Source organism: Vulpes lagopus, chromosome 1 (genome assembly GCF_018345385.1).
Source record: "Vulpes lagopus strain Blue_001 chromosome 1, ASM1834538v1, whole genome shotgun sequence".
Taxonomy (NCBI): Eukaryota; Metazoa; Chordata; class Mammalia; order Carnivora; family Canidae; genus Vulpes; species Vulpes lagopus.
Window position 1 is genome coordinate 114,405,180 of NC_054824.1, and position 27,488 is coordinate 114,432,667.

The 27,488-nt window shown below is 40.7% G+C and overlaps 1 protein-coding gene across 1 annotated transcript; it reads left to right on the plus strand.

Annotated features, from left to right (window-relative positions):
- AKAIN1 (A-kinase anchor inhibitor 1) lies at window positions 1-26,990 on the plus strand. The gene is made up of 2 exons (XM_041749014.1): window positions 1-181; window positions 26,797-26,990. Exons 1-2 carry the CDS (start codon window positions 1-3, stop codon window positions 26,988-26,990), a joined length of 375 nt encoding a protein of 124 aa, XP_041604948.1.
- Window positions 26,991-27,488: the final 498 nt, after the last annotated feature.

Here is a 27,488-nt window from a genome sequence, read left to right on the forward strand (position 1 = left end):
ATGAGAGTGGACCTCATCCAGTCAGTGCCAGGCCTTAAGAGAAAGGACTCAGGTTCCCTGAGGAAGAAGGAATTCTTCCTTCGGACTGTCTTTGGACTCAAGACTGCAACATCATATCTTCCCTGGGTCTCTAGGCTGCCGACCTGTCCTATAAAGGGTGGCTTTGCCGGCTCTCACAATTGTAAGAACCGAAACTTTAAAAAATCTCTCTCTCTGTCTCTTACTAGCCCCCTCATCCCTACCCCTGTCCCTAATCTCCTTCTATGTCTCTATCTAACTGGTTCTGTTTCTCTGGAGAACCCTGACTAATACACCTCCTTTAGGTCCCTTATGTACTTCCTCCCCACCTGTTTGAGAGTTGCCTCATTTCGAGATATGGACACCTGTTTGTGATCCATGTTATCCAAGTGCCATGCTTCTAGAAACTTGAGACTGGGAGGCATGAACTATAAGGAGAAGGGTTCACATTAAGATAAAAGTTCAAAAAGTTGGTGGTAGATTTCAAGATAAAGTAGCATTTCAGACAGTAAGAGATTTGGAAAATTGGAGACAGTGTGGTGCTGAGGAGGAATGGGCATGAGGTTTGGAAGTGGGCAGCTTGGATTTGAACTGTGATCTGGCTGTATTATCTTTGGAAAGGCACTTAAACTTTGTGAGTTTCTGCTTTACTCATCTCTAAAACAGGGGGAATGATACCTACCTGCCAGGGCTAATAAGTGATGACTTTGGTTATTAAGGAAGGCTATATGAAGGCGATGGTAAAATAAGGAAGTGGGTTATATTTTTCCTTATTGCTTTTATTTTCTGCTCTGTAAAACAATTTTTTTCAAGTTCCCCTCCTGCCTTTACTTTATCTAATCTGACTTACAGACTGTTCATTCCTATCAAGACATACATGATAAAAAAGAGCATACATTGTTACCCCTTTTTGGCAATAAGGCTTAAGAATAAGAAAAAGGCTTCCAGTTATGAAATTAATAAATCATGGGAATAAAAGTCACAGCATAAGGAACACAGTCAATGATATAATAGTGATGTAATGGGACAGACGATAGCTACACTTGTGGTGAACATAGCATAAGGTATAAACTTGTCAAATTACTAAACAGTACACTTGATACTAATGTAACATTATGTGTCAACAATACTTAAAAAAAAAAAAAAAGAGCCCAAGTGACAAAATTCTGCTACCAACCACAACATAGGGGAACCCATATTCGGGTTGGGTTGGGGAATAGGGAAACAGTGATCTCTGCAGTCAGTTGTGCACCTGACCCTATCCTTCTGCCTACATGTAGGGAGCACAGTGCCACTTCCTAAGGGTGCTTAAAGGAATAAATGAGATAATCCACAAGATGTGCTTAACTGTGCCGGGAACCTAGCGAGTGTTCAATAAGGTTTAGCTAGAAACAGTCTCAGGCAGCAGGCCCAGTGGCGGCAGTAATTTTATTACAGAGATTGGCACAGAGCCCTTCAGATGGATGAGGGTATAATAGAAGGCGAGGTGGGGAAATAAACGTGGTGTGTATCCTCAGCACCAACCAGACTGAGGAAAAAGTTTGTGCTGGCGATTAGTAAAAGATAGAACATTTAAGGTAGAACCAGGAGACTATCATAAAACTCAAAACAGTTATATGGTTATTTTTACCACCGTTAGCAATGGTTTTTAGGAGAACCTGCAAAAATCACTCCTGTTGTAAATTCAATTGTTATAAACTCTTGATGGGATCATGTTGCCTGGTATTTCTGCAAAGCCAATAACACTGATGCGGCAAACATTGATGCTTGCCGACGCAAAACCAACTCCTCTTCATCTGTGTGAAAGAGTCTGGATTTTGTCCTGGTATCTACCTTTCACTCAACTGACTCACAAAAATGCTGACTAGTCTATGCTCTGATGATTGTTCCACGGCTGTTGCCAGTGATTGGTTTGGCCCTGCGACCAAAGAAGGAAGAAAGGAAGCCTGTTGGTTGAGTTGGGTATGGAGAGTGATGGGAAGGTGGGGGAGGCACCTAGTAAAAAAATATCCCACCTCATGGCAATAGTCATCAGGAGAAAGGAGTCCACACTCTGCCTTTGCATGTTGCTTTATGAGGATCTGATATGTGGATCTATTGCAGCCATCTGTGGGCATGAGGTAGAGAATAGCTGCCATTTTATTATTATGTTGTTGCCTTACATTTGCCTGGGGAGAAAATACTGTCCTGTTTTTTTTCAAGATGAGGACTGGGCTGGAGAAGGAGGATGAATGCATATTGCAATTGTTTTCCATCATTCTGTCTGATGAATCCTACTTCGTATCTCTACCTCCACAGTACTGAGCATTCTGATCCCATATGTATCCCAGAATTTCTCTGATCTCTTGGACTGAGTGTGGCTTACTTTCTTGGCTGTCCTCTTCTTGTATATTCTAGGCTGTGGCTTTTTCGGACAATTTCCTATGTCTACTCAATGCCATATGCTTTCCTTCTTCCAGAAATTTGTAGAGCTCTCCCTTCATAGGTGCCTTCAGTTTCATTCTCCCTTCTTGTCATGGTTGTGGGTTCATTCCTTTTTGTGTTTTTATACGTTGGAAGGTACACAGGCTAATGCTTGTGCTTCCTTAACCAGTTTGACTATTTCTTCTGTCAATTAGTCATTATAATTAAGTCATATTTGTATTGGGGTTGTTATTGATTGGCAAGACCCATTTATATATTAAGATATCAACCTATTTCATACATAGAGGAAATATATCCTCCAGTTTATTGCCTTTTAAAATTATTATGGCTTTCTTGACGTATGGAAGATTTTACTGTAGTGTAGTAAAATTTATCAATCTTCTTGGTGATTTCTTTCTTTGTTTTTATTCTGAGAAGGACTTCTTCCCAAGATCAGATATATATTCATTACGTTTGATCCTCACTTCCTCCTTTTCTTTTTTTCTTCTGTCCTTTTAACCTTCAATGTGCTGGATTTAATTGATCACCTTCTTCAGATCATGACACACCACCATCATTGACCCACACAGAGCCCCTGTCTTTTATTTTGTTATTTTCTATTCTTTCATCTTCTACCCCCAGAGCCATTTCTCTCCACTGCATTTCTTCAGCCACATGCATCTACTCTAGTGTGCATGGTTTATGTTCTTCGTTTTTAAAAAAAATCACCATTTCTTTCTCTATCTGGAGCTAGAATCTTATTTTATTTTTTTTTAAAGATTTTATTTATTTATTTGTTCATGAGAGACAAACAGATAGAGAAAGGCAGAGACACAGGTAGAGGGAGAAGCAGGCTCCATGCAGGGAACCCAAAGTGGGACTTGATCCCGGTCTCCAGGATCACAGCCTGGGCTGAAGGCGGCGCTAAACTGCTGAGCCACCAGGGCTGCCCTGGAGCTAGAATTTTAAATGAAAAAAAAAAAAATCATTTATCAAATTTTATCAGTATCTGTCTCTGTTCATGTGAATTACCATTTTTGTCAAATTCCAGGTACCAGGCTTTCTAACCTGTTCCATTTACCCAACTGTCTACTTTGGTGCTAGGATCACACCACTTAAATTATTATGTAATTTTAAAAATACATTTTAGTATGCAGGAATGAAAATCACACTCAATGTCCTTCCTGATCATTTAATTCTTTTCCTCTTTTAAATATGATTGAGAAGCAGAGCCATTCTTTAATAATTAGCACGTCTCTGCATGTTAGCATAGCAAATTGCTAGTCACTCACTGTCACCTAAACCAATCGTGCTACGTTTTGCACATGGTGAAAAACACTATGGAAGATGTGACTTAAGGAGCAGAAACATTTAAAAGAAGTGCCTGTAACCAATTGAAAAGGAAACAGATGCTCACAGGTTTTTGGGAACTCTGGTTCCCAGTGACCCAAGATGCTTACTGTGATTAACATTCTTGCAACCTTAAATCACGCTCTGCCAGTTTCTAAGAAAACAATTTCAAATGTCATTTTGAGCCCCAGTGAAATAGGAGCCAGGAATGAAATCAGATTCTGACCTTCTTTTTATCTGTGTTGAGCAGATTCTTCTATCTTGATTTGATTTTTATCAACAACTCTTGTCTTTTCTGTAAGTTTATCAAGATATGGTTTAAATATAGTTCATACTCCATCAAGTATGCACACAGATTGTGGTGATGCCAAGAACTGGACACAGAATGGTGCCTTGCTCCTTGCAACAGCAGTGGATGGTGATTCTATGTGCCTGATTTGGGGGAGCAAAATAAAGGAGAAACATAGCAAACACACTGTCCCTGCCTCCTAGGACAGATGGAGGAGAAATGTCAACTCACTAGGGCCTGAAGAGCCAAACTTAATTAATTCAGAAAAATACAAATTCTAACCATTTTGTGGTGGCAAAAGAGCAAAAACCAAATGCATTTCTATAAGACATGAGCATTTTTAAAAAATTATAATTTAAAAATTATAAAGTTGACATACAATGTTATATTAGTTTCAGATGCACGACATAGTGATTTGATATTTCTGTACATTACACAATACTCACCAAGATGTGAGCATTTTAATTCCTCCCCATCATCAGCAATATAATGATGAATTGGAGAGGAGCTTACACATAGACAACGATATAACACTTAGTAGGTAATTTGTTGTTTAGTTTAGGGAGCCTTCTCACCAATAGATGCTTATTATCTTTCTGGAAACTGTCTACTTTTGATTAATTTGCTAAAGATCAGATAGTTCAAAAGCAGTGAAAGTAATAGTTTATCAGGGTCATTGCACAGCACGTTTTGGAATGTTGAATGTTAGAATTTCCTTTTCAGAAAGGGAAGCTTGAGGCAGGTAAGTCAAGTGAATTGTCAAAGTTACTCGGTGGCCTGGTGACGATGCTGGTTGTCTCTCAGCCTCGTGCGGGTTCTGTGCCTTGAAACTGCTGGCTCTTTTCTATGAGGATCGGTTCATTGGCAAGGGCTGTTTGGAGCACTGAGTGGAGAAGGTTCCTGAGGGTCAGCCAGGCTCACTTACAACAAGTGACACAAAGGCTTGGCAGTACCAGCCTTAGAAAGAGGAGTGGAGAGACATGAGGCCTGTATCTGCTCTTCCTGTGTAACACCTTTCTTTTACGTAGAGAGACCAGCCTATAGATATCCTTAGCTTATATTTGAAGGATTTCGTTGGATGTGTAGGTGAAGCTCCTTTGATCTGACTTAAGGGCGGCATGAAGGGAGAACAAGAGCTCAAATCAGAACACTTGGCGTCTCATCTTTGAAAACTCTCATGTCTGCTTAATCTAAAACCTGGATACAGCTCCAAAATGTTATTATTCTCTACTGATTTTCAGAGTTTGAGTTCATAGTAGAATTACACAGAGGACACCAGGAAGTGAAGTGCTTTGTCATGGCTGCTGTTTCTTCTTGCAACCTACTCCTTGTCACCCTTGGAGTGTTAACAGGTGTCTGCCGGGCAGGCCTGGCCACTCTCCAGTTATGAGCTGAGTTTGGGGTGGAACCAGTGGCTGATGATCCATTTTATCTGTTCGTATTATGCACCAATTAAAGTCTTGGATGGCATCTCCCCTTGTTAAGTACAACACACAGTTTGAAACATTTCAATGGCATGTTTTGCTGGGTTCATCTTTCTTCTTTAAGGGACACTTGCACTGATCCATATTTCTGTTTACTTACTGGGGTGGGGGATTAGAATAAACATATGAGAGACACCAGCTGTATAGTATCTGAATAGTATGAGTTGTATGGGTTAAAATGATGGGTTGAAATTATCCAATTAATGGGCTGGAAAGGTACTGATAGAGTATATTTTTCAACTTTTATCACCTTGCTATTAATTAACTTATCCCTCACTCTCTTCCTCAAGGTAACATGATTTTATATAAAATCATATCCATGTGCATGTTATTTGTTTTTTTAAAGAAATAACCTTTTATTTATTTTTTAAAGATTTTATGTATTTATTCATGAGAGACACAGAGAGAAAGAGAGGCAGAGACACAGGCAGAGGGAGAAGTAGGCTCCTTGTGGGGAGCCCGATGTGGGACTTGATCCCCAGACTCCAGGATCAGGCCCTGGGCTGAAGGTGGCGCTAAACCACTGAGCCACCAGGGCTGCCCTCCATGTGCATATTAAATTGAAATATGAGTTTGAGGTTTTCTTTCACCATCCTTTTTCATCTTGATCTAGGTTGTCTGCACATGATTAGAGAATATTTTCCAAATACAGGAGTCCTCCCCCACCTTTATCCATGGGGGATACATTCCAAGACCCTCAATGATGCCTGAAACCACAGATAGTACCAAACTATGCACCATGTTTTTTCCTATACACACATAACTATGATAAAGTTTGATTTATAAATTAGGCAGAGTAAGAGATTAACAATAGTAACTCAAAATAAAATAGGACAACTGTAACAATAAACTGTACTAAAAGTTATGTGACTGTGGTTTCTCTCTCTTAAAAATTATACTGTATCTACTTTTCTTCTGATGATGTGAGATGGTAAAGTACCTATAGGATGAAATGAAGAGATGTGAATGATGTGGACATTGTGATGCATCATTAGGCTACTATTGACCCTCTGAGGATACATCAGAAAGAAGACCACCTGGGGCACCTGGCTGGCTCAGTCAGTAGAGCATGGGATTCTTGATCTTGGGACTGTGATTTTGAGTCCCATACTGGGTGTAGTAATTACTTAAAAAAAAAATCTTAAAGAAAAAAAAAGAGGACCATCTGCCTTCTAGACCCTGGTTGACTGTGGGCAACGGTGGACAGTGAAAACATGGGTAAAGGAGGGACTTCTGTATAGGTGCAATCACTGCTTGTGATATGTATTCAAATGCATAATGTTTTTTTTTTTTCTGTTCATCTGATAGTAAGAATTACATCCCCCTGTTTTCTAAAAAGGCATAATTGTTGTAATATTGGATTTTTAAAATAAACTGCCCAGTACATTATGTGACTCACATAAGCCTACCAGATGGATCCAAAAGATAATAAGTCATATTGTTCAGCCTTCTAAGCACATATTGATAACATTATCTGCCAGCATTTCTTTTTTATCATTTGCAAATGTTCTACATTGATTTCCTTGTGAATGTTTCATGAGATTTGGAAATGGGTCTTCTAATTTTCTTACTTCTTGGAACCCACTTTAATTCATACTGTTTAACTCCAATCAAGTATTGAAAGAAATACCTTGAAGGCTGCCAAGAAGACAATATGACTTTAACACACAAAGACTTTAGAGTGTATATATATATATATATATATATATATATATATATAAAATCTCAGAGGCAAATTTTCCATAAATAAGAACTTCTTTTCTGAAGAGTGTTCCTGGCCAATGATGCCTTTGGCCTCACAACACAGTAGACTTTGAGTATTTTTCACTTATTTCCATCTCTCAGTGATCCAAAAATTACAGAAGCAGCTCCATTTTCCCTCAGCAAAAGGTTTTTTATATTGTCAATAAATCTGAGTCCTTTGACAAATTAAACTATAATGAAAAAGGAAAGCCCTGAAAATGATGCTAATTTCAGAACTCCAATTTGAGACCTAGAGAGAGGGTAGATGAAGTAATAGGATTTTGAAATTAAGATTAAAATCTTGTTGAAGGCTGATTTGTTTCCCAAAGTATAGCACAGATTTGGCAGTTAGCTAATTTAGTAAATGGAAAAGGCCATCTTGCACTCTGGAGCCTGTGTCATCTGCTCAATTGTCCCCTTTAATTAAATAAATTGTGAAATGGTCACTTACTCATTTAGTTTCCTCATGCTCTGTAGGCATAGGCTGAAGGTGAGCTTTAAATAACAGGGCAGCCGACGTGAAATCTCTATTAGAATTACCTGTAGTCACAGTTAAATATGTAAATTTCTAAGCTGCATCCCATAGTCATTGCTATAACTATTAACCCCGGTGGTGCTTACGTTGCCAGAGTTTGAGAACCACAAATCAACCAGGTGCTCAGTGACCTGCCTGCAGGCTGGTCTCTCCTGTACCAGGTCATCCTCTTTATTACTTCATTCTCTTTGTACTGCCTGTGCCAGTACAAAGAGGAAGTCCTTTCTTCTTTACGTCCTCTTCAGGCCTTTCTAAAGACAAAACTCTGAAATACAAGAATTTTAAACTCATGGCAGAATTTGAAAGAAGCCCATCAGCCTTATCTATAAATATATTAGTGATGTAATATGTATACATCACATTCATACATTTGAATTTTATAAATTTTTACCCTCATATTCATCCAATGAAATCTAGCTGGGAAGACATTTCTACGGGAATTTGTAAGATGAGTTAAACCAGGCTAAGGGGTTAAGAGGCTTGTTCATAGAACCAGATCATATCTCATGTCTTCAATGAATATCTCAAGTGCCAGTAGATTATCTCAATATCCCTAATGCCTAGCACATTGCCTGGACATAATAGATGCTCAATAAATGTTTGAATAACTCCATGTGGCATCGGGTCCTCTTGCAGACCCAACCTTTCAGGGCAAAGGCAGACAGAGCAACAGAGCAAGGGATTGCCATCTTGTTCTGATTCCTTACACACGGGCCAAGAGCTGAGACCCACCTGTGCTAGCCCTGGGTTCCTGATTCCTGGGGTTTCTTTCTAAGAGAAGCTGCTGGTAAAGAGGCCAGGTGAGACAGTGTAGCCGTGAAACTACATAATTTGTTATTTTCGCTCACTTTGACCTGAGTCCCTAACATCTCTTTAGAGTGTATAGACTCAATTTAGCCCTTTTACACATAAATCCTTTCCTTATTGTTTTGACATAATATATTGTTTTTAGTCCATGGCACAACCGCCTCTCAGATCTCCCCAAGCTTGAATGGCTCCATTTTTTATGACTGTTTCCTTCATCTGCTTGTGACTATCCTCATTATAAGTTGGTTACTATAAATTGGGGTCCTGTGCCAAGGCAGACCTCAGTGCTATAAAGCAGTCTGCTTTGGATCCTCTACCATACTTTATTATTCCTTTTGGGATTTCTGGCTACCATCACTCTTGTGGTTAAAATAGTATCAACCAATTAACAACCCTACTTTCTTGCCTTGTTTATCTGCCACACTTATTTTTTCTGGCTCACTTTTCAAGATATAGCTGAACTGCACAATTTCTTGAAAGTTTCCTTCTCATGCGTGGCCTTTATCCTATATTCTAGAACCCTGTTCTGATTAGTACATTCCACTCAATGACAAAAGCAAAATGAAATGCTTGTGCCTTCCTTTTTCTAAAGAAATAATAAACACACTGAAAGAAAAATGCTTTGGCTTCTCACTCATGTTTCCCCTCACCAAAAACAACTTGCTGAGCTCAGGAGTGAGTTCAGACCACAAAAGAAATCACTGAACAGAAATGAAAAAAAGAAAAAAAAAGATAGATTTGACTATGTTAAAATAAACAACTTCTGTTCAGTAAGTGAACCACACACAGTTAAGAGGAAAAAGAAAAAGGCCACAAAGAGGGAGAAGATATTCCCTGCACATATAACTGACAAAGTGGTTGTGTCTAGAATATACACAAGACAATAAAGAAAAGGAAAACCACTCAGTGGGAAAATGGGTGAGAAGGTAAATAGAATAGGTGCTTCATAAAAGGGGGAAATCATGATGATCTCAGAAAAGATGCTCAAACTCGTTAGGTATCTGGGACATGCAAATTAAATCCAGAAGATAAACATTTTTTTTTCAAAAGATAAAAGTTCATGCTTACCAGGTTGGTATTAAAAAAAAAAAAAGACACATACTAGGTATTGACCAGGATTTTTTTGTTTTGTTTTGACCAGGATTTTGAACAGTGGGAATACTCCTAGCTATAGGGATTGTAAATTTGTACTACTCCTTTCTTTTAAGGTTTTATTTTTTAAATTTATTCATAAGAGACACAAAGAGGCAGAGACATAGGCAAAAGGAGAAGCAGGCTCCCCATAGGGAGCCTGATGTGGGACTGGATCCCCGGACCCCGGGATCATGCCCTGAGCCGAAGGCAGACGCTCAACTTCTGAGCCACCCAGGCGTCCCGTGTACAACTCCTTTGGATAACAAGTTGGCAATGCTTAGGGAATTTGAGCATGATTATTCTCTATAACCCAGAAGTCTACTCCTGCTTCATGGTCTTGGAAACTCTTGTGAATGTGCCTTATTAGACAAAAATCAAGAATGTTTGCAGCAGAATCATTCATAATAGTGTAAAACTGGAATCGAGCCAAGTGCTATTAGTAGGAGAATAAACATTTTGATCTGGTCATTAAATGGGATGCTGTATAGCAATGGAAATGATCAAACTAGAGCTGTGGGTAACACTATGTAGCCAAATGTTAAGGAAAAGCAAGAGAATGATTATCAGAAAATTTGGGATATTACTTAAATTTAGTAGGAAGGAGAGGGTGTGTTTGGAGAGGGGACTCAGTGGCCTCAGAGACGCTGCCAATTCTTAGTTCTCATATGGAATCACTGGTTAAACAAACTAAAAAATTATGGCGGAAGAATCTGTGGCTGAGGATTGAGATTTCATAAAAAAAATAAGATGAGAGGAATGGTAGGGTATAAATCTATCTGTGCTAGCCCATGCACTTATACTATTTTCACTAAATAAGGCAAAAGTGAGAGTTACCTCATAAAAAGTATACCAGTGTGAAGCCTTACATCTTAAACTGGTTATAATGTGTCTTGTATAATTAATTTCTATTTACTATAGTTTGCTTGCTAGAAACTTTCAAAGGCACTATCTACAATTTCAATTAGATGCATATCATTTGATTTTATATGATTTGCATCCTTTGTTTTTTTTTTAATTTTTATTTATGATAGTCACACGCAGAGAGAGAGAGAGAGAGAGAGAGAGGCAGAGACACAAGCAGGCTGCATGCACGGGGCGCCCGACGTGGGATTCGATCCCGGCGCCAAACCACTGCGCCACCCAGGGATCCCTGATTTGCATCCTTTGAAATACTGTTTCTTATTTCCTCCTGACTCCACCTCTCCTTCCTCCCTTTCTTCTTTTTATCTCATATGGGATCTTAGATGGATGCTCTGTACTGATGCTGTGCTCTGACTTGGAGTTTTTGGTGCTGGCAGCCGTAACTCCCCAAGACACAGGGAGAGAACAGGAGATTAGCCTCCTGTCACACAGCTCTAAGAACACACACTCCTGAAGTCTGGGTTTATTTTCCTTCAGCTTCTTTCTCCTTCTGAAATATCACTGGAAAAGAAAAAAAGACAAAACATCTGATCTTGTTCTTCATTTCCTTTTCTATTTCCAGCCACCTGTTCTTTTTTTCTAATTAACCCCAACACAGTAAAGAGAGCCAAGATTCTTACGGTTACATAAAAAAAAGGTGTAATAAAAGAAAAGCTACATATAGTAGAATTTCGCCCAAGGAAACTCATGGTTGAAGAAGGAGTTGTATATGTCTTTGTCCAATTTGTAGATGACACAATGGTGACTTGTCTCCTCATTCCTCTGCTTTAAAGAAACGAACCAAATGTTTCATGTGTTACTCATTTCACCTGTATTATATGATTTAAATCTGACAAAGTCAAGGCTTGTTCAGACGAACTCAGGGTGGCCCAGAGGTGGGAGTCACACTTGGTGCCTCTAGCACTGGGGCTTCCTCAGCACAAATGGATGGCTACACAGCCTCCAAGAGTCTGGACCCGAGATGTACAGGGTTCAGGGAGTTTATAAACATGGAGACTGTTTGCATGGCAAAGAGCCAAAGGAGTTGAATCACCTGGAAACATCACTGGATCCCACGAAGGGGGGTTGTTATCATGTTGCCTATTCTAAAAAGCAGTTGATATCAAAAGGAGGGAGCTGAAAATTGATCCTTGGAGGGGCTTGTAGGTATGCAAAACAGGAAATGATGAAGTTTAACAGGGAGATAGGAAAAGAGATATGACCTTATTGTAAAGTTTCTAAATGCTGATTGACCTAGTTCTCTGTGACCTGGAAATTGGAGCAGACTTTTTGATATTCTTACTCTAGGCTGCTTTCTGCACTCTTGTTCACATGGAGGGTCTGAGCTGGTACCAAAAGAGCATCTCTTCAGCTGTTTCCTCCCAAAGTCTAATTGCAGAGGAGCAGCAAAAGAGGCCAAGAGGAATAAATTAATGGGAGCACAGAGAAAAAGGGAGAGAAAGCTAGAACAGGAAACTGGAAAACTAGTGCAGTCATCATTCTTTGCACCACTTCTGAGTGTCCACTGTGAGTCATTGCTGTGCTGAGTCCTGGGGACAGAGTGCTGAGCAAGACAGATGGGGCTCGTGCCCTAGGGAGCCGATGCCCTGGCCAGGAAGGTGGACACCAAGCACAGGCATGTGGGACGTGTTGGGCTGCATTTGGGGCAGCTGCAGATTCTTAAGGAGAGGCTTTGGAGGAGGTGTTGCCTATGGAAGGCTTTCTTCTCAGTACTAATGTCAGGAAGCTAAATGCAGTATGGCCACAATAGTTGAATCCATGTGTAGTTGTTTTACCTTTTAGATGAGGGCTGCTTGGAAACCACGTGGATCCAGACTTTTCATTTATAAAAAAAATTTTTAATAGGCACTTGGGTACTGCTTCTCTTAAATCTTGGCTCCAAGCACTTTACAAATACTTCTTTAATCAGAATGATCCTATAATGGAGGTGCTATTATTGTCTGCATCTTATAGGGGAAAAATAGCTTGCCAAAATTCCCACAGTGTTATGGACTGAATGTGTGTGTCATCCCCAAATTCCTATGTCGAAATCCTAGCCATCGAGGTGATGGAATTAGGAGGTGGGGCTCTTGGGAGGTGATTAGGTCATGAGGATGGAGCCCTCAAGAATGGGGTTAGTTCCTTAGAAAGGAGAACCCAGTGAGAACTCTTGGTCCTTCCACCATGTGAAGACTCAGGGAAAGGGTCATCTGTGAACCACAAATCTGACCCTTACCAGACACCCAATCCATTGGCATCTTAATCTTGGACTTCTTAGCCTCCAGAATGTGAGAAATACATTTGATGTGTAAGCCACGCAGTCCATGGTGTTTATGTTATAGTAGCCTGAGCAGGCCAAGACACACAGCAGGGCCCACTAGGCTATTTATACTTTCAAACTAGATGTTGTTTGTGATGAGCTGAATACAAAGCCAAGTGAGAGGAGGGACGGTGTGATGTTGGACCTGAGACAGGTGTCTGGCCATGAAGGCCATGATAAGAGATTGAGCTTTCATTCTAAATGCAAATGGGAGGCCAAGGAAGCAATTAGGAAAGGGGGACATATGTTTATGTGTCTTCCATTTTGTGCAGAGAAGGGAATAGTCTTTGGGGTCTCTTAATGGCTGCTGAATCCTTGCCTTCTTGCAGAGTAGACAGCAGCTAGAATGTACCATGGTGAGGTCTACAAAGCCTGGGTTCTAGCCTCAGCTCTGGGACTTACAGAGTGGGGCCCCAAGGGGGAGACTCCATACTCTTCCACTTAAAAAACTGAGAATTGATTCTCAATTTCTGTTAATCTTTTAAGTCTTCAAATATTTTGTGGTCCTTAAAAACTCTGAAAAATCGTAGTCATTGTTTCCTTCCTGAAGGTGAAAAGTTGGTCTGTCTTGTGCAAACCTGACACATTTGGACATTGAATAGATGTTTCCCAAGCGACCGTTTGGGAGAGGGGAGAATTTGAGGCTAGCTGGTAGAAGGCTTCTAGTTCTGCCCCATGCTCTCGGCTCTGTCTGCATTCCATCACTGGGAATTGATGGTAACATCTGCCTGCCTGGTATTGCTTCTAGCAGCACTAGTCTGATGTGGGACCAAGAGGGACCCTGGGAGACGAGTAGCTGTTTCAGGAGACAGGATGGCACATTTGCACTGCACTCTTTCTGTGGTTGGAATACACAGTCTCACATAACTCCTGCAATTTTTCAAATGGATGTGGAGGCTGTTGTGATTAATAACATTCAAATTCATCTTAAAAGCACTGCTGAATTCATGGCCTCTTTTTGTCATTGTCAGACGAGGGGATATGTGAAATATTTTGACATTGCAAAGGCATCATCTTCAAAAGGTTGGGAGCTGCTCTTTAAGGAGAATAGACAAGATTTTACTGTATGTCAGAGTGTAATTTTCTCCAGTTAGCCCCCAGGGACTCTTGCTATACACTTATATTCTCCAAGGGTGAGGAAATGCTTTTGAGAGGTTATTTAGTTAAGTTCTAGACTTGTACTTTCTGATGACTTGTTGCAGGTGGGAATTTGATTCCTTCTTTAGCAGAAAAAGGTGATTGTGAGGATTATCTTATTCATGTTAGGGAGGAGGATGGGAGAAGAGTTTTTGTCTTTGTCTTTTAAGGGTTCCTTTAAAATCACATCCTTCCTTTCCTCCCTCCCTTTCCCAGATGGGTAGGAAGGGAGAGCTTGTGGCTAGTTTTGCCTAGGAACTCAGAATCTTTCCTTAAATAGTTAAGAGATCTGGTAATTCAGTCAAGCAATTTTCATCTGAATGAGGATGGGAAACCTCTGGACTGTGTTTCCAGCTGCTCCAGAACTCTTGGGAGGACAAATCTGTAAATGGCCTCATGAAAGTTTTTGTGGTCAGAAACTAGCATGGATGTGCTAGTTATTCTGTGTGTCTTATAAAGTAACCAGTCCTGTATCATGAGTCAAGGATTTCCCCCACCCCCACACACTATCCAGGAACCAGGGCACACAGCACCCTCCGGAAGGCTGTCTGTCCTGGGTCTGTGGCAATTCTAGGAGTCGCCACCAAGGGGCAGCAGAGGCTGCAGAACTGAACCGTGGCCCAGCTGGGGAGGTGGTGAACTGGAAGCTGAGCCCTGGGGATGGTAGTACTTGCCTAGGGGCAAAGATCCAGTTCGGAATGTGGGAAGAGAGCACATGATCCCCCGGGTTCCAAGATTTATTTTGCTATCTATTCAGATCTAGTATTGTCACTTTCTTTAAGACAGAGGCTCACATGGTGCTCCTTTCCTCTGTTCCCTTAACACCTGACTCCCAGATTTCCAGAGTCGCTGTCTGGGAGGAACTGCCCCCACGTATGTGGCATATCCCTGGGCAAGGAATGCAGGAGCCAGGAGTTTGGGCTTGGTTTGGTGGCTCTGGGAGGGGAGAGCGGACACTGGGTGACACGCCCGCTCTGCAGAAGTGAGCTGGTTAGAAAAGGTGAGGAGACAGGCAATCACTGTCACAGGGTGGCCCCATCTCTTCCTTCCCACCGGTTGTTGTTTGATATGGCAAATGGACATTTTATCAGTCCTGTAAAAGGTGCTGTGTTTGCCCTAGATTCAGGAAAAATTCTTCTTTTCCCCTTCTTCTGGATTGCTGTTCCTTAATCCTTCCTTCATAGAAATTCTAGAGCTTCTACTGACTGCAAGAAACGAGGGATTTGGGGAGAAATTTCATTTCCCTAGTCTTTTGGGGTGAAAGGAGGGAAGCCCGTAGCTAAGGTTGGCAGAAATCTGTGTGGTGGTCAGAACAGCTTTGTGGGTGTCTCTGAACTCTTAACCCAGTCTTGGTTGAGAATTTGTTATCCAAGTATTCAGAAAATTAAATACTTAAAGCATCTCCAAGATGGCATTTCACATTTTCCTCACCTCGACTTCCTGTCAAAAGTAGGAAGCCTTTTCCTGTGGCTCTATTTCCATGATAAAAAACACTTGGTTTAGTATAGTCTGATTTATCAATGTTTTCCTTTATGGTCGCTGCTTTTTGTTTTCTGTTACGAAATCCTTGTCTACTCCCACATCAGAAAGATACCCTTTTATATTTTCTTCTAAATGCTTGATCATCTTTTAAAGACTGTTTTCGTTTAGAGCAGTTTTAGGTTCTCAGCAAATTTAAGGGGGAGAAAACAGAGACTTCCCATATCTCTCCTACCCTCTCCAACCTACCCTCATTATCAATATCCTGAACCACAGTAGCACATTTGTTACAATTGCTGAACCTACATCAACACATCATAACCATCCACAGTTCATAGTCTACATTAGGGTTCACTCTGGGTGTTGTACATTCTAGGGCTTTAAAAAAATGTAAAATAACTTGTATCTGCCATTATAGTGACAGAGTAACTTCACTCTCCTAAAAAACCTCTGAGCTCCAGATTTTTTTACATTTCAAATGTAGATATGAAGCCCACCTGGAAGTGATTTTCTATGTATAGTGTGAGGTAGCCAAAGCTCCCTATTTTTCCTCATGAATAACTATCAGCCTCCACTCCATTGCCTGAAAATACCATCTTTTCCCCACTGCACTGCTGTGTCATATTTATTATAGATCAGGTGACCTGGAATATGTAGGCTGTTTCTAGACTTCCCGTTCTATTTCATTGGCCGATTTTTCTATTCCTATATCAATATCACACTTTCAGAATTGTTACTGATAATTGGTACTGATAGCTGGTAAATTTTTTCTTTTTTTCTTTGTTGTTCTTTTTCAAAATTACCTTCGTCTTGGCCAACACACTCAAATTTGATTTCTAGTTTAAAATGGTCTTTTCCTTTTCGAGTTTTATTGACACTATTCCTTACGGCTGTCCTAAAAATAACACATGGCAACCCAGTCGTATAAGTTAAATTATGTTCTAAAATAATGAGGTGGCTCTGCAAGATAAAAGCTTTTGAGGACACTGAGTCAGTGAGTCAACTGTCTGTTGTGCCCTCTGAGGCCAGGGAAAGAATTCCCTTCCTTTTCCTGTTGGCCTTTCCAAATCCAGTCTGTCTTTCTAGACCTGCTCCAAACCCCATGTGTTCCCACTTCGGTTTTATAACTCCCCTCTGGCTTCTCCAGCTACCACGTGTGGTGCAGATTTGGTGGTACAGTGCAGCTGTACCCACTTTCCTAGGCAGTGTCTGGCTGGCCCACTTTCCTAGGCACTGTCTCTAGAGCCCCCTTCCCCCAAGAGGCACTTGGCCCCTGAGGCTGCTCTCAGTTCCCCACAGGGCTCTGTCCCACACACACTGGTGAATTTCCACATGGATTTGATCTTCCTGCATGACATGTTCTCCCTGTCCTGTTCCTGCCACTTTCATTTCATTGGTTAATACCTTGTTTACTTCGGAATCCCCCTGCCTGGGCATCATTCCCTGATCCCAGACAAGATCAGTTTCCCTTGTAATGCCTACCATGCCCCTTCACAGCATGTGCCCTGGCTCGAAATGATAAGCCTGTTTGATTATTTGATCAAAGCTTGACTCTTCCACTGTATTGTAAACACCAGTAAAGCAGGATCCGTGACTGTTTTGCTCAACATTTTAATCTCTTATACCTAATCTAGCATTTGCTTTATAGTAAGTGCTCCGTAATTTGTTTAGAAATGAATGCACACATGAATGAAATGCTTTGCCCTAGTGGCCTATGTCACTCTCCACAGGACCCTGCATGTAGATACTCAATAAATATCTTTCATCTCTTCTTGCTCTAGGGGACAATTCAATAAAGAGCTCTGTATAGTTTATGAGAGTAGCTTGCCTCATTATAAAATGACCAGCCTGACCACTGCAGGCACAGTCAGTTGTGTTTCTTCATGCCCTGTTCTTGCTTTGATGTGGGTGATGGTGGCATTGGTGGGGCATTGCTCAAATGTGACTTAGAGGTGTCCTATACCTGCCAATACCTGTCTTGCCTTCTGATTCTCACATCTACCTTCTAGAAACCCCCAAATGCTGCTTCTGATTTGGTTATGGTGCACAGGAAAGCAGCGCTGGTTTGGTGGTGTTAGCAGCAAGCTGGAAGCTTAGAGGCTGTGACTTTCCATTGCTAGGAAGTCATATAACTTCAGCTTGCTCAGTGGCAAAGCAGGGCAGCCAGGACAGCTTCGTTAGCAGTTGGCATAAATGAGTGAGAGCTAACATCTGGTCCTTCATGGAAAATTCTTGTACTTAGAGCCAGAAAATAGACTATCATTCCATTAATAAAAGGACCAGAATTAGTTCTTGTCTCTGTGTTCCACATGCTAGTCATTGATGAATGATAACACTGTCTTGATAGTCTCAAGCAATGAGAGGGGAAGATAAAAAATATGGTCCATGGTCACCATTAGCAACACTGTGCTTTGGAGATTATGGGCAGGCAGTGGTGATGGAACCCTATCTTGCCAGAGAGGGACTTCTTTTTTTTTTTAATTTTTTTATTTATTTATGATAGTCACACAGAGAGAGAGAGAGAGAGAGAGGCAGAGACACAGGCATAGGGAGAAGCAGGCTCCATGCAGGGAGCCCGACGTGGGATTCGATCCCGGGTCTCCAGGATCGCGCCCTGGGCCAAAGGCAGGCGCCAAACCGCTGCGCCACCCAGGGATCCCCAGAGAGGGATTTCTATAATTTGCATAGTTACTAACCCAGTGAGGAGATACCAGAGATACAGATGCTGCTTATGATACAACCTCTGCCACACTTTTCTGTGTGTCAAAGGAAATCGATCTGATGGAAGGAAAATCATTAATCAGATTCTGCCTCAAAATGAGAACACTGACCTTTCCTAAAACACACCTCACTGGAATCTAATAGGGTTAATGTAATAGAGGCCAATGGCACTTAGGTTATTAGAGGGAGAAAACTGGAAATTTTTACCAGAAGGATCTTCCTATGGTCATTGGAAGCACGGTTTTAATGGATACAAATAAAGAATTAAGACCAATTATTAACCATATTGCATTGAGTTCCAGACAAGTTCCACTGGGGCAAGTGAGGATGACATATGGAGCAGCAAGCTCTGAGGAGCGGAGGAGGGTTGCTGAGCTCAGTGTTATCTGCAGAAGGCTGGTCCCCATGGAGTAAACTGGGTGTCACAGGGAAGCATGACCGTGGGGATGCCTGTGTGTGTCTCTGAGTGTGTGGGCGCGTGGACACGTGTAGGTGAGTAATGATTCGAGGTGGTAAGACACTGAAGATAAATTTAGTTACATCACATTTTTGACTTGGATGTATTTATATTGGGCATTTAGAGTTGAAAGCTAATTAAGTCGATTCATCATCTTTTGTGAAATACCAGAATGATTTTGTAAATGCTAATTAGGCTAGAGGACATTTGCATCATTTAAAACTAGGCAATTGGCCACCTACAACATGTAGGTGATTCATTAATTTCAAATAATGTAATGCATGTAAGTAAATGGCAAGACTCTGAGGATTTCTTTGGTTGGTTCTGCATCCTGTTGGGTCATAATACACTTTTCACACTCTACTTTTATTTTTTTATTTTTTTATTTTTTTATTTATTTATTTATTTTTTTTTACACTCTACTTTTATTAAGAGTCTCTGTTAGGATATTCTTGAATGCTCTATCCTTTCAAGTGAATGTCATAGAAACACCAGTTACTATACAGGATGGGGCCAATCCTGTGAGGGACTGCTCTGCCCTTAGCACCTTGCCCATGATGGAGTTCTAGGTGGTTCCTTCCTCATGCATAGATGGTTATCACCTCTTGATCCAAACTCTGAGGCCACAGCTGATTGGGCCAGAATGAGCCCCGCATTCAGTCTATGGCTGGCCTAGGAGGGGACCTAGCATGAAAGTTGTGTTTTTCAGGGATAGTGGTAGTATGCTGAGTCTTTCAGTTTCCTTCTCAGGAATTTCAGCTGATGCTATGTCAAGAATTAGGCAGTTACCCGCAGAGCCTTAACTGAAAAGCTCTCAGAAAGAAGGCAGTACGTAAAATCATGAAGCACTTCAAGTCATGAATAAACAGAAACAAGGGTAAGTAAATGCTGTGACTTGGGAAGAAAGGGAGATCTGCGGGCAGACAGCTGAAACTCTCTAACAGCAGAGAATAATCTAGATAATCCAATTATTGGGGTTATATTGGATGACTCCAATTTCTGAATTGTACTATGAGACTCAGCCAAATATTTCTAAGATGTCCAGCTAAGACATGTGTTTCCTCATGGTAATCACACCCCAAGAAGCCCCCCAACTTAAACGAGCAGAAGGATATCTTTCCTTGCATGCCAGAGAGTCTAACACACAGTATGTATCTATGATTTTTTAAATAATAAATTTATTTTTTATTGGTGTTCAATTTGCCATCATACAGAATAACACCCAGTGCTCATCCCGTCAAATGCCCCCCTCAGTGCCCGTCACCCATTCACCCCCACCCCCCGCCCTCCTCCCCTTCCACCACCCCTAGTTCTTTTCCCAGAGTTAGGAGTCTTTATGTTCTGTCTCCCTTTCTGATATATCCTACCCATTTCTTCTCCCTTCCCTTCTATTCCCTTTCACTATTATTTATATTCCCCAAATGAATGAGACCATGTAATGTTTTTCCTTCTCCGATTGACTCATTTCACTCAGCATAATACCCTCCAGTTCTATCCATGTTGAAGCAAATGGTGGGTATTCGTCGTTTCTAATGGCTGAGTAATATTCCATTGTATACATAAACCACATCTTCTTTATCCACTCATCTTTCGATGGACACCGAGGCTACTTCCACAGTTTGGCTATTGTGGCCATTGCTGCTAGAAACATCGGGGTGCAGGTGCCCTGGCGTTTCATTGTATCTGTATCTTTGGGGTAAATCCCCAGCAGTGCAATTGCTGGGTCATAGGGCAGGTCTATTTTTAACTCTTTGAGGAACCTCCACACAGTTTTCCAGAGTGGCTGCACCAGTTCACATTCCCACCAACAGTGCAGGAGGGTTCCCTTTTCTCCACATCCTCTCCAACATTTGTTGTTTCCTGCCTTGTTAATTTTCCCCATTCTCACTGGTGTGAGGTGGTATCTCATTGTGGTTTTGATTTGTATTTCCCTGATGGCAAGTGATGCAGAGCATTTTCTCATGTGCATGTTGGCCATGTCCACGTCTTCCTCTGTGAGATTTCTCTTCATGTCTTTTGCCCATTTCATGATTGGGTTGTTTGTTTCTTTGGTGTTGAGTTTAATAAGTTCTTTATAGATCTTGGAAACTAGCCCTTTATCTGATATGTCATTTGCAAATATCTTCTCCCATTCTGTAGGTTGTCTTTTAGTTTTGTTGACTGTATCCTTTGCTGTGCAGAAGCTTCTTATCTTGATGAAGTCCCAATAGTTCATTTTTGCTTTTGTTTCTTTTGCCTTCGTGGATGTATCTTGCAAGAAGTTACTGTGGCCGAGTTCAAAAAGGGTGTTGCCTGTGTTCTCTAGGATTTTGATGGAATCTTGTCTCACATTTAGATCTTTCATCCATTTTGAGTTTATCTTTGTGTATGGTGAAAGAGAGTGGTGTATCTGTGATTTACCTTTTTTTTTTCCTTTCAGCTTTATTGAAATAGAAATGACAGAGATCACTGTAAAAGTTTAGGGTGTAGATCCAATATAATAACTGCCTGGTGCTTCTCTGGCATTCACTTGAAAGGATAGGGTGTTTGAGAACATCCTGGCTGAGACCCCTGATAAAAGCACTGTGTGAAAAACTATACTATGACCCGAGGGGAGGCAGAACCAACCAGAGAAATACTCCTCAGAGTCTTGCCATTTACTTACATGAATTAAATTTACTTGAAATTAATGAACCACCTACATGTTGTAGGTGGCCAATTGCCTAATTTTAAATAACTTCACTTGCATCTATTATGAAGTGATTACCATTCATAATCTCATATAGACACCAGGGAAAAAAAGAAAAAAAACATTTTCTTATTTATTTACTTTTCTGTCTTATAACTGGAAGTTTGTTCATTTTGACCACCTTCATCCAGCTCCTCTACCCTCTATCCCCCACCTCTGGTAACCACAGTTCTGAGCTCTTTTTCTTTTTTTTTTTTTAAGGTTTTATTTATCCATTCATGAGAGACAGAGAGAGGCAGAGACACAGGCAGAGGGAGAAGTAGGCTCCCTACGGGGAGCCCAATGCAGGGTCGATCCCAGAGTTCTGGGATCACGACCTGAGCCAAAGGCAGATGCTCAGCCACTGAGCCACCCAGGTGCCCCCTGAGCTCTTTTTCTTATGAGTTTGGTTTTTCCTTTCTTTCTTTCTTTTTTTCTTTCTTTCTTTCTTTTTTAGATCCCACATGGAAGTGAGATCATACAGTATTTGTCTTTGTCTGACTTACTTCACTTAGTATGATGCCCTCAGGTCTGTCCATGTTGTCACAAATGGTAGGACCCTGTTTTACATATAGAGACATTGAGGATTTAAAGATTAAGTAACTAGTCATGGCCATTTTGTTTGGGGGACAGAAATTTAAAGCCCATATATTCTGATTCCAGAGCCTTCATTGAACCATTGCCTTATATTATTCATGTGTCCCCAAATACACAATCAGTGCATAAACATTTTTCTTTCATATGCTGTGTACACATATCACATTTTCTTCATCCAATTAATCTGTCAATGGACACGTAAGTTGTTTCCAAGTCTTGGCTATTTTAAGTTATGCTGCAATAAACATGGGGATCTAGACATCTTTCAAGATAATGATTTTGCTTCCTTTGGATATAAATCCAGAAGTGGAGCTTCTGGATTATATGGTATTTCTATTTTTAATTTTTGGAGGAATCTTCATACTGTTTTTCACAATGGCTGCACCAATTTACAACCTCCTACTGTACCAAGGCTTCCTTTCCTCCACATCCTTGCCAGCATTTATCCCTTGTCTTTTTGATGCTTACTATTCTAACAGGCATGAAGTGATATCTCATTGTGGTTTTGACTTGTATTTCCCTAATGATTAGTGATGACCTCCTTTTAATGTACCTGTTGGCCATTTATATAGTTTTTTGTTATAGAGTTGTATACTTTTTAAAATATATTTTGGATATTAACCCTTTTCAGAGATATGATTTGTAAATAGTTCATCCCTTTCTGTAGATTGCCTTTTCATTCTTTTTGCTGTGCAGAAGCTTTTTAGTTTGAGATAGTCTGCTTGTTTATTTTTGATTTTGTTGCTTGTGCTCTAGGTGCCATATCACAAAAGGTGTTGCTGAGAAGCTTTTTTCATATGTTCTTTCAGGAGTTTTATGGTTTGAGGTATTCAAGTCTTTAATCCAGTGACTGGTGTAAGGTAGGGATCAAGTTTCATTCTTTTTCATATGATTATTCCATTTCCCTAGTACCATTTAGTGAATGTATACTGTATTTTCTCCTGAGAAAATATTGAGTATTCTTGGCTCCCTTGTCAAATATTAGCTGACCACATATGCATGGGTTTACTTCTGGATTCTTAATCTGTGCCACTGGTCTGTGTGTCTATTTTTAGGCCAGTACCCATGTTTTGATTTTTGTTTTATAATATAGTTTGGAATCAGGATGTGTGATACCTCCTGTTTTGTTCTTTCTCAGGACTGCTTTGGCTATTGGGGCCTTCTGTGGTTCTCTCTCTCTCTCTATTTGGTTGTTATTGTTGTTGTTTACTTGTTTGTTTTGTTTTGATTTTATTGTCCACGTGCTGTGCATGGCTCTTACCCTCATTTTCATTCCTCACTTTCTCTGTCCCAGCTAGTTGCCACTCTTTTTGTCCTATACTCTTCTCTTCAGATAGATATTCATGACCCAGAACAATGTGGTGATGAGGGCCATGAGGGTTACCAATCTTGCAAGTCACCAAAGGGATACTCTAGACAGCATGGCACAGGCTGTCTTTGACTTTTTAATCAATTTATCTTCATGGTGGTTAGATGAGGATATGATAATGTAGGTCAGATATTGGGTCATAGCTAAATTTAGAATGTTTCTCTCTCTCTCTCTCTCTCTCTCTCCTGTTAAGGAATCAGCTTACTCTCATCCTTACATTTTTCCTTCTTCCATCCAAAGGCACAAAAATAGCTCTACAGCAGGAACATGTGTACTACATATGTAGTTTGGCTAAGATACTCTTTCCAGGATCAAACAAGAACTTTTTTTAAAGCTTTTATTTATTTATTCGTAACAGACACAGAGATAGAAGCAGAGAGAGACACGGGCAGAAGGAGAAGCAGGCTCCCCGCAGGGAGCCCGATGTGGGACTCAATCCTGGGACTCTGGGATCACACCCTGAACTGAAGGCAGATGCTCAACCACTGAGCTACCCAGGCATCCCACAAACAGGAACTTTTTAAACTTTTCTGTTTGCCTACACATTTATGCTCTATAGTGGTAGTAGACAGGGCTCCCCGGGTATCATAATAACCTGCTGTAAATTTATACTCTTCCTCTTCAAATTAGCATTGACGATTCCACAGAAGTAATTTCAAAAAATCTGTAATTGCTTCTTGGTGTTAGCGTTAGAACCTCCCTGGTTTTAGGAGGCCTTATGGCTGTCCAGTTTGCAACTTACTTTCCAGCCTTCCATGTGGTCAGGTGTGGCCTTGTAACTCAGTTTCCCCCAATGAAATGTGAGCATAGTGATGTTTGTGACTTATATGATGATCCTTTTAAAGGAAATCACCTACCTTCCATTTGCCCTTTGACTGCCTTCTAGCCCCAGATGGGATATTGGTGAATCAGTTCTATTCATGCAGATGAGGTCAATATAATAGGAGATGGCAGAGCAATAGGCTAGAAGGAGGCAGACCCTTTAGGTAACCTGGTTGAGCAGGGTCACCTGCACACCAGAGCACCTCTGGGCTGCTACAAGAGAGGGCAATAATTATCACTTTCTTGTGTGAGTTTTCTGGTGGATTTTTGAGTTTCCTTGTTACAATAGCCGAGTCTATGCCTTAACCAAAAGATGGTGGTGGACACTAAGTACTCAAGGAGCCACACTGAGTGCTGAATAAATGTCATGTCACTTAATTTTCTAGCAATTACCCTAAAATAGATACTAATTGCTCATTTGACAGATGTACAAACAGGCTTACAGAGTCTAAATGACTTGCCGAAGATTGGAAGTCTATAAAGTGGTAGAAAGAACCCGGACTCAGCTCTGAAGTGATTCAAAGCACAAAATCTAAATCATCGTGCCCTAGCCTTATTATTACTGTTCACTCTTTTTTTTGCAGAGCATATTTGAAGTATTCTTCTCAGCTAATTTAAAGTTTCTATCTGTTATACACTGTAGCTTTTGCTTCTTTCTCTGCTTACTTTGGTGCAGATTGTTCATTTTATTCTTTTCTTTTTCTTTTTTTGAGGGGAGGGAGATGAGGATTGTCCCTTGGTTTTGAATAGATTCATCTTACTTTGTTCATTAAACTGTAAATCCCACAGGAAATGGTGCTAGTGATACAAATTCTGCTAAATAATTGACAACTCCGTCTCAAGGGATAAGAGCTGCCTGGTCTTCTGGAATGACTCCGTATTCTCTTCTGTGATGTTTTTCTCCTAAGTATATACATTCTGTTGTCAATGAATCAATCCCGGTGAAAAACCCCCAACTTTAAATACATTTTCATGGCAGCAGCATATTTGAATAGAGGAAACATCAGAAATGATGGTTCTGAATAACAAATGATGACCGTTCTATTTGTCACTCTAAATATAAGCAGGTGGAATTTGAAATTTTCATGATTGCACTTTAGTCAAATGTTAGATTCATGATCATTCTGCCATGCATGAGTTAGCAATAAGTGTGCTGCATAATAAAAGAGAGTCCAAAATAACAGTGCATGAAATAAGATACATATTTTGTTTGAACATGAAAGAGTCCTGAAAATGGGCAGCCAAGGACTGATATGTGGCTCTTGGTCATTGGGTTCTTAGGCTCTTTCTGAGTTTTTCTCTGCAAATACCTGAAAATGGTTTCCATTCTAAAGATTCCCTCATGGTTAACAAAAGCCTCTGTAGAGAGAGCCATTGTGTCAAGTCACAGTGGGATGGGGAGAGGGTACAGGGCCTTTGTCTACTTATTTACTTTTAAAGACCTTTTCCAGATATTTTACTAAATGAACTTTCACCTCATTGATCAGACCTTAGCTATACCTACTTACATAGCTGCCTGAATAAAATCAAAGTTTTGTCTTGTTTTTAATAAGGAAGAGAAGACTCAATTATGGGTACTACCTGCCTTCTAATTAGAAAATTCCCACCATTCTTAGACTAGGGGTTGGCAAACCATGGCCTAAGGGCCAAATCTGGCCCACAACCTCTTTTTTGTAAGTAATGAGTTATTGAACCAAAACCATAGGCATTCATTTATGTATTGTTGATAGCGCTACAATAAGCAGAGCTGAGTAGTTGGGTCATAGAGACTGTTTGGCCCACAAGTCTAAAATATTTCCACTCTGGTTCTATTGAAAAAGTTTGCCAACCTCTGTTCTAGGTCATGGAGGACAGATTCAGATGAACAAAAGGCTTCATTCCTCAGGATGTTATTATAGGAGCAGGGTTGAGCCTAAAACAGATTCAGTAGTAATCCATTCTTTTCCAGCCCTGGTGAAATTAAATCGATTAGGCATACATTCAGTTGCAAATAACATAAAACTTGGCTAATGGCAGATTCAACTACAAGGAGTTTATTTATCTCACATACAAAGAAGTCCAGAAGTACAGGGTCCAGGGCTGATGTGGATGCTGAGTGATACTTTCAAAACTAGACTCTTTTTTTCTCCCCAGCCATGGCCAGAATGTTGGCTTTCATCCCCATGCTTATTGTAATTTGGGTGCAGCACCTAAAAGCATTATGTCTGCATCCTGCATAGAAAGAAGGGGTAAGTGTCAAAGGCCCAAAGAGGCATGAATTTATCTCTCTCCAGAATTTTCCCAGAGGTCCTGATTGGCTGGGACTGTATTCTCATGACACCTGCTGGCAGCAGAGGATTCTGAGAAGGTGAGAATATACGTTGGGCACACAACTGGGGCAAACAAATGGAAAGGGAGACAGTAGCAATTAACCAGGCCACTCTAGCACCTTCTTAGTTCTCACCTATCCCGCCTGCCCTTTCCAAAGTAACAGTTCCTGAAATTGATTTTGTTCTTTTTACCTCCCTTTCATATTTTTGGCTAGGTGAGAAACCTGGAAATGAGCCTGAAGAGGTGAAGCTGCAGAAAGCCAGCAAACAGATTGTGCAGAATGCCATCTTGCAAGCTGTGCAGCAAGTCTCCCAGGAGAGCCAGCAGAGGGGAGAGAGAACCAGTGACAGCCGGGGCAGCCTCCAACTGGGCGTGGGGGAATTAACCAAGAAGCATGAAAAGAAGTAACACAGTGGATTTGGCTCTTGTCATGTGCTTGGTTTCCAGCCTTCCTCTTAGTATAGGATGCGTTGCCAAAATGTTGCCAGTAAAGCAAACCAAAGTGTCATCGGCACCTAGCAGTAGAATGAATTTGTGCTAGCCCTTGGCTGGGAAACACTGTGTTGAAAAAGTGCATTAGACAATTCTGTTTATATTAACGCAGTGCCTCTGAAACATAGCGGGGCCAAACACGACACTGTAATTGCAAAAGTAGTTTTGCAGCACAATTTATTTTTAAAGTTCTTTTTTCCTGAAGTTTCTGTCTTGTTTATTTACTTTTGCCTTTTATGCATCTTTTTTGCAAGTTTAACCAGCAATCCTTCTTGCTGAAATATTGTTATTGTGTTCTCTGTAATATTTTAAAAAAGATATGCCGGATATGTGAAGGAATGGAGTTTGTCAACTTCAAATATGGATTCAAAGGCTTCACTGGGTTCAGGTCCAAGATCAAGTTGAGCAAAGGCA

Coding starts and splice junctions, on each gene's coding strand:
- AKAIN1 (XM_041749014.1), top strand. CDS start 1: ATGAGAGTGGACCTCATCCAGTCAGTGCCAGGCCTTAAGAGAAAGGAC. Junction 182..26,796: donor CTTTGCCGGCTCTCACAATT/GTAAGAACCGAA, acceptor ATTTTTGGCTAG/GTGAGAAACCTGGAAATGAG.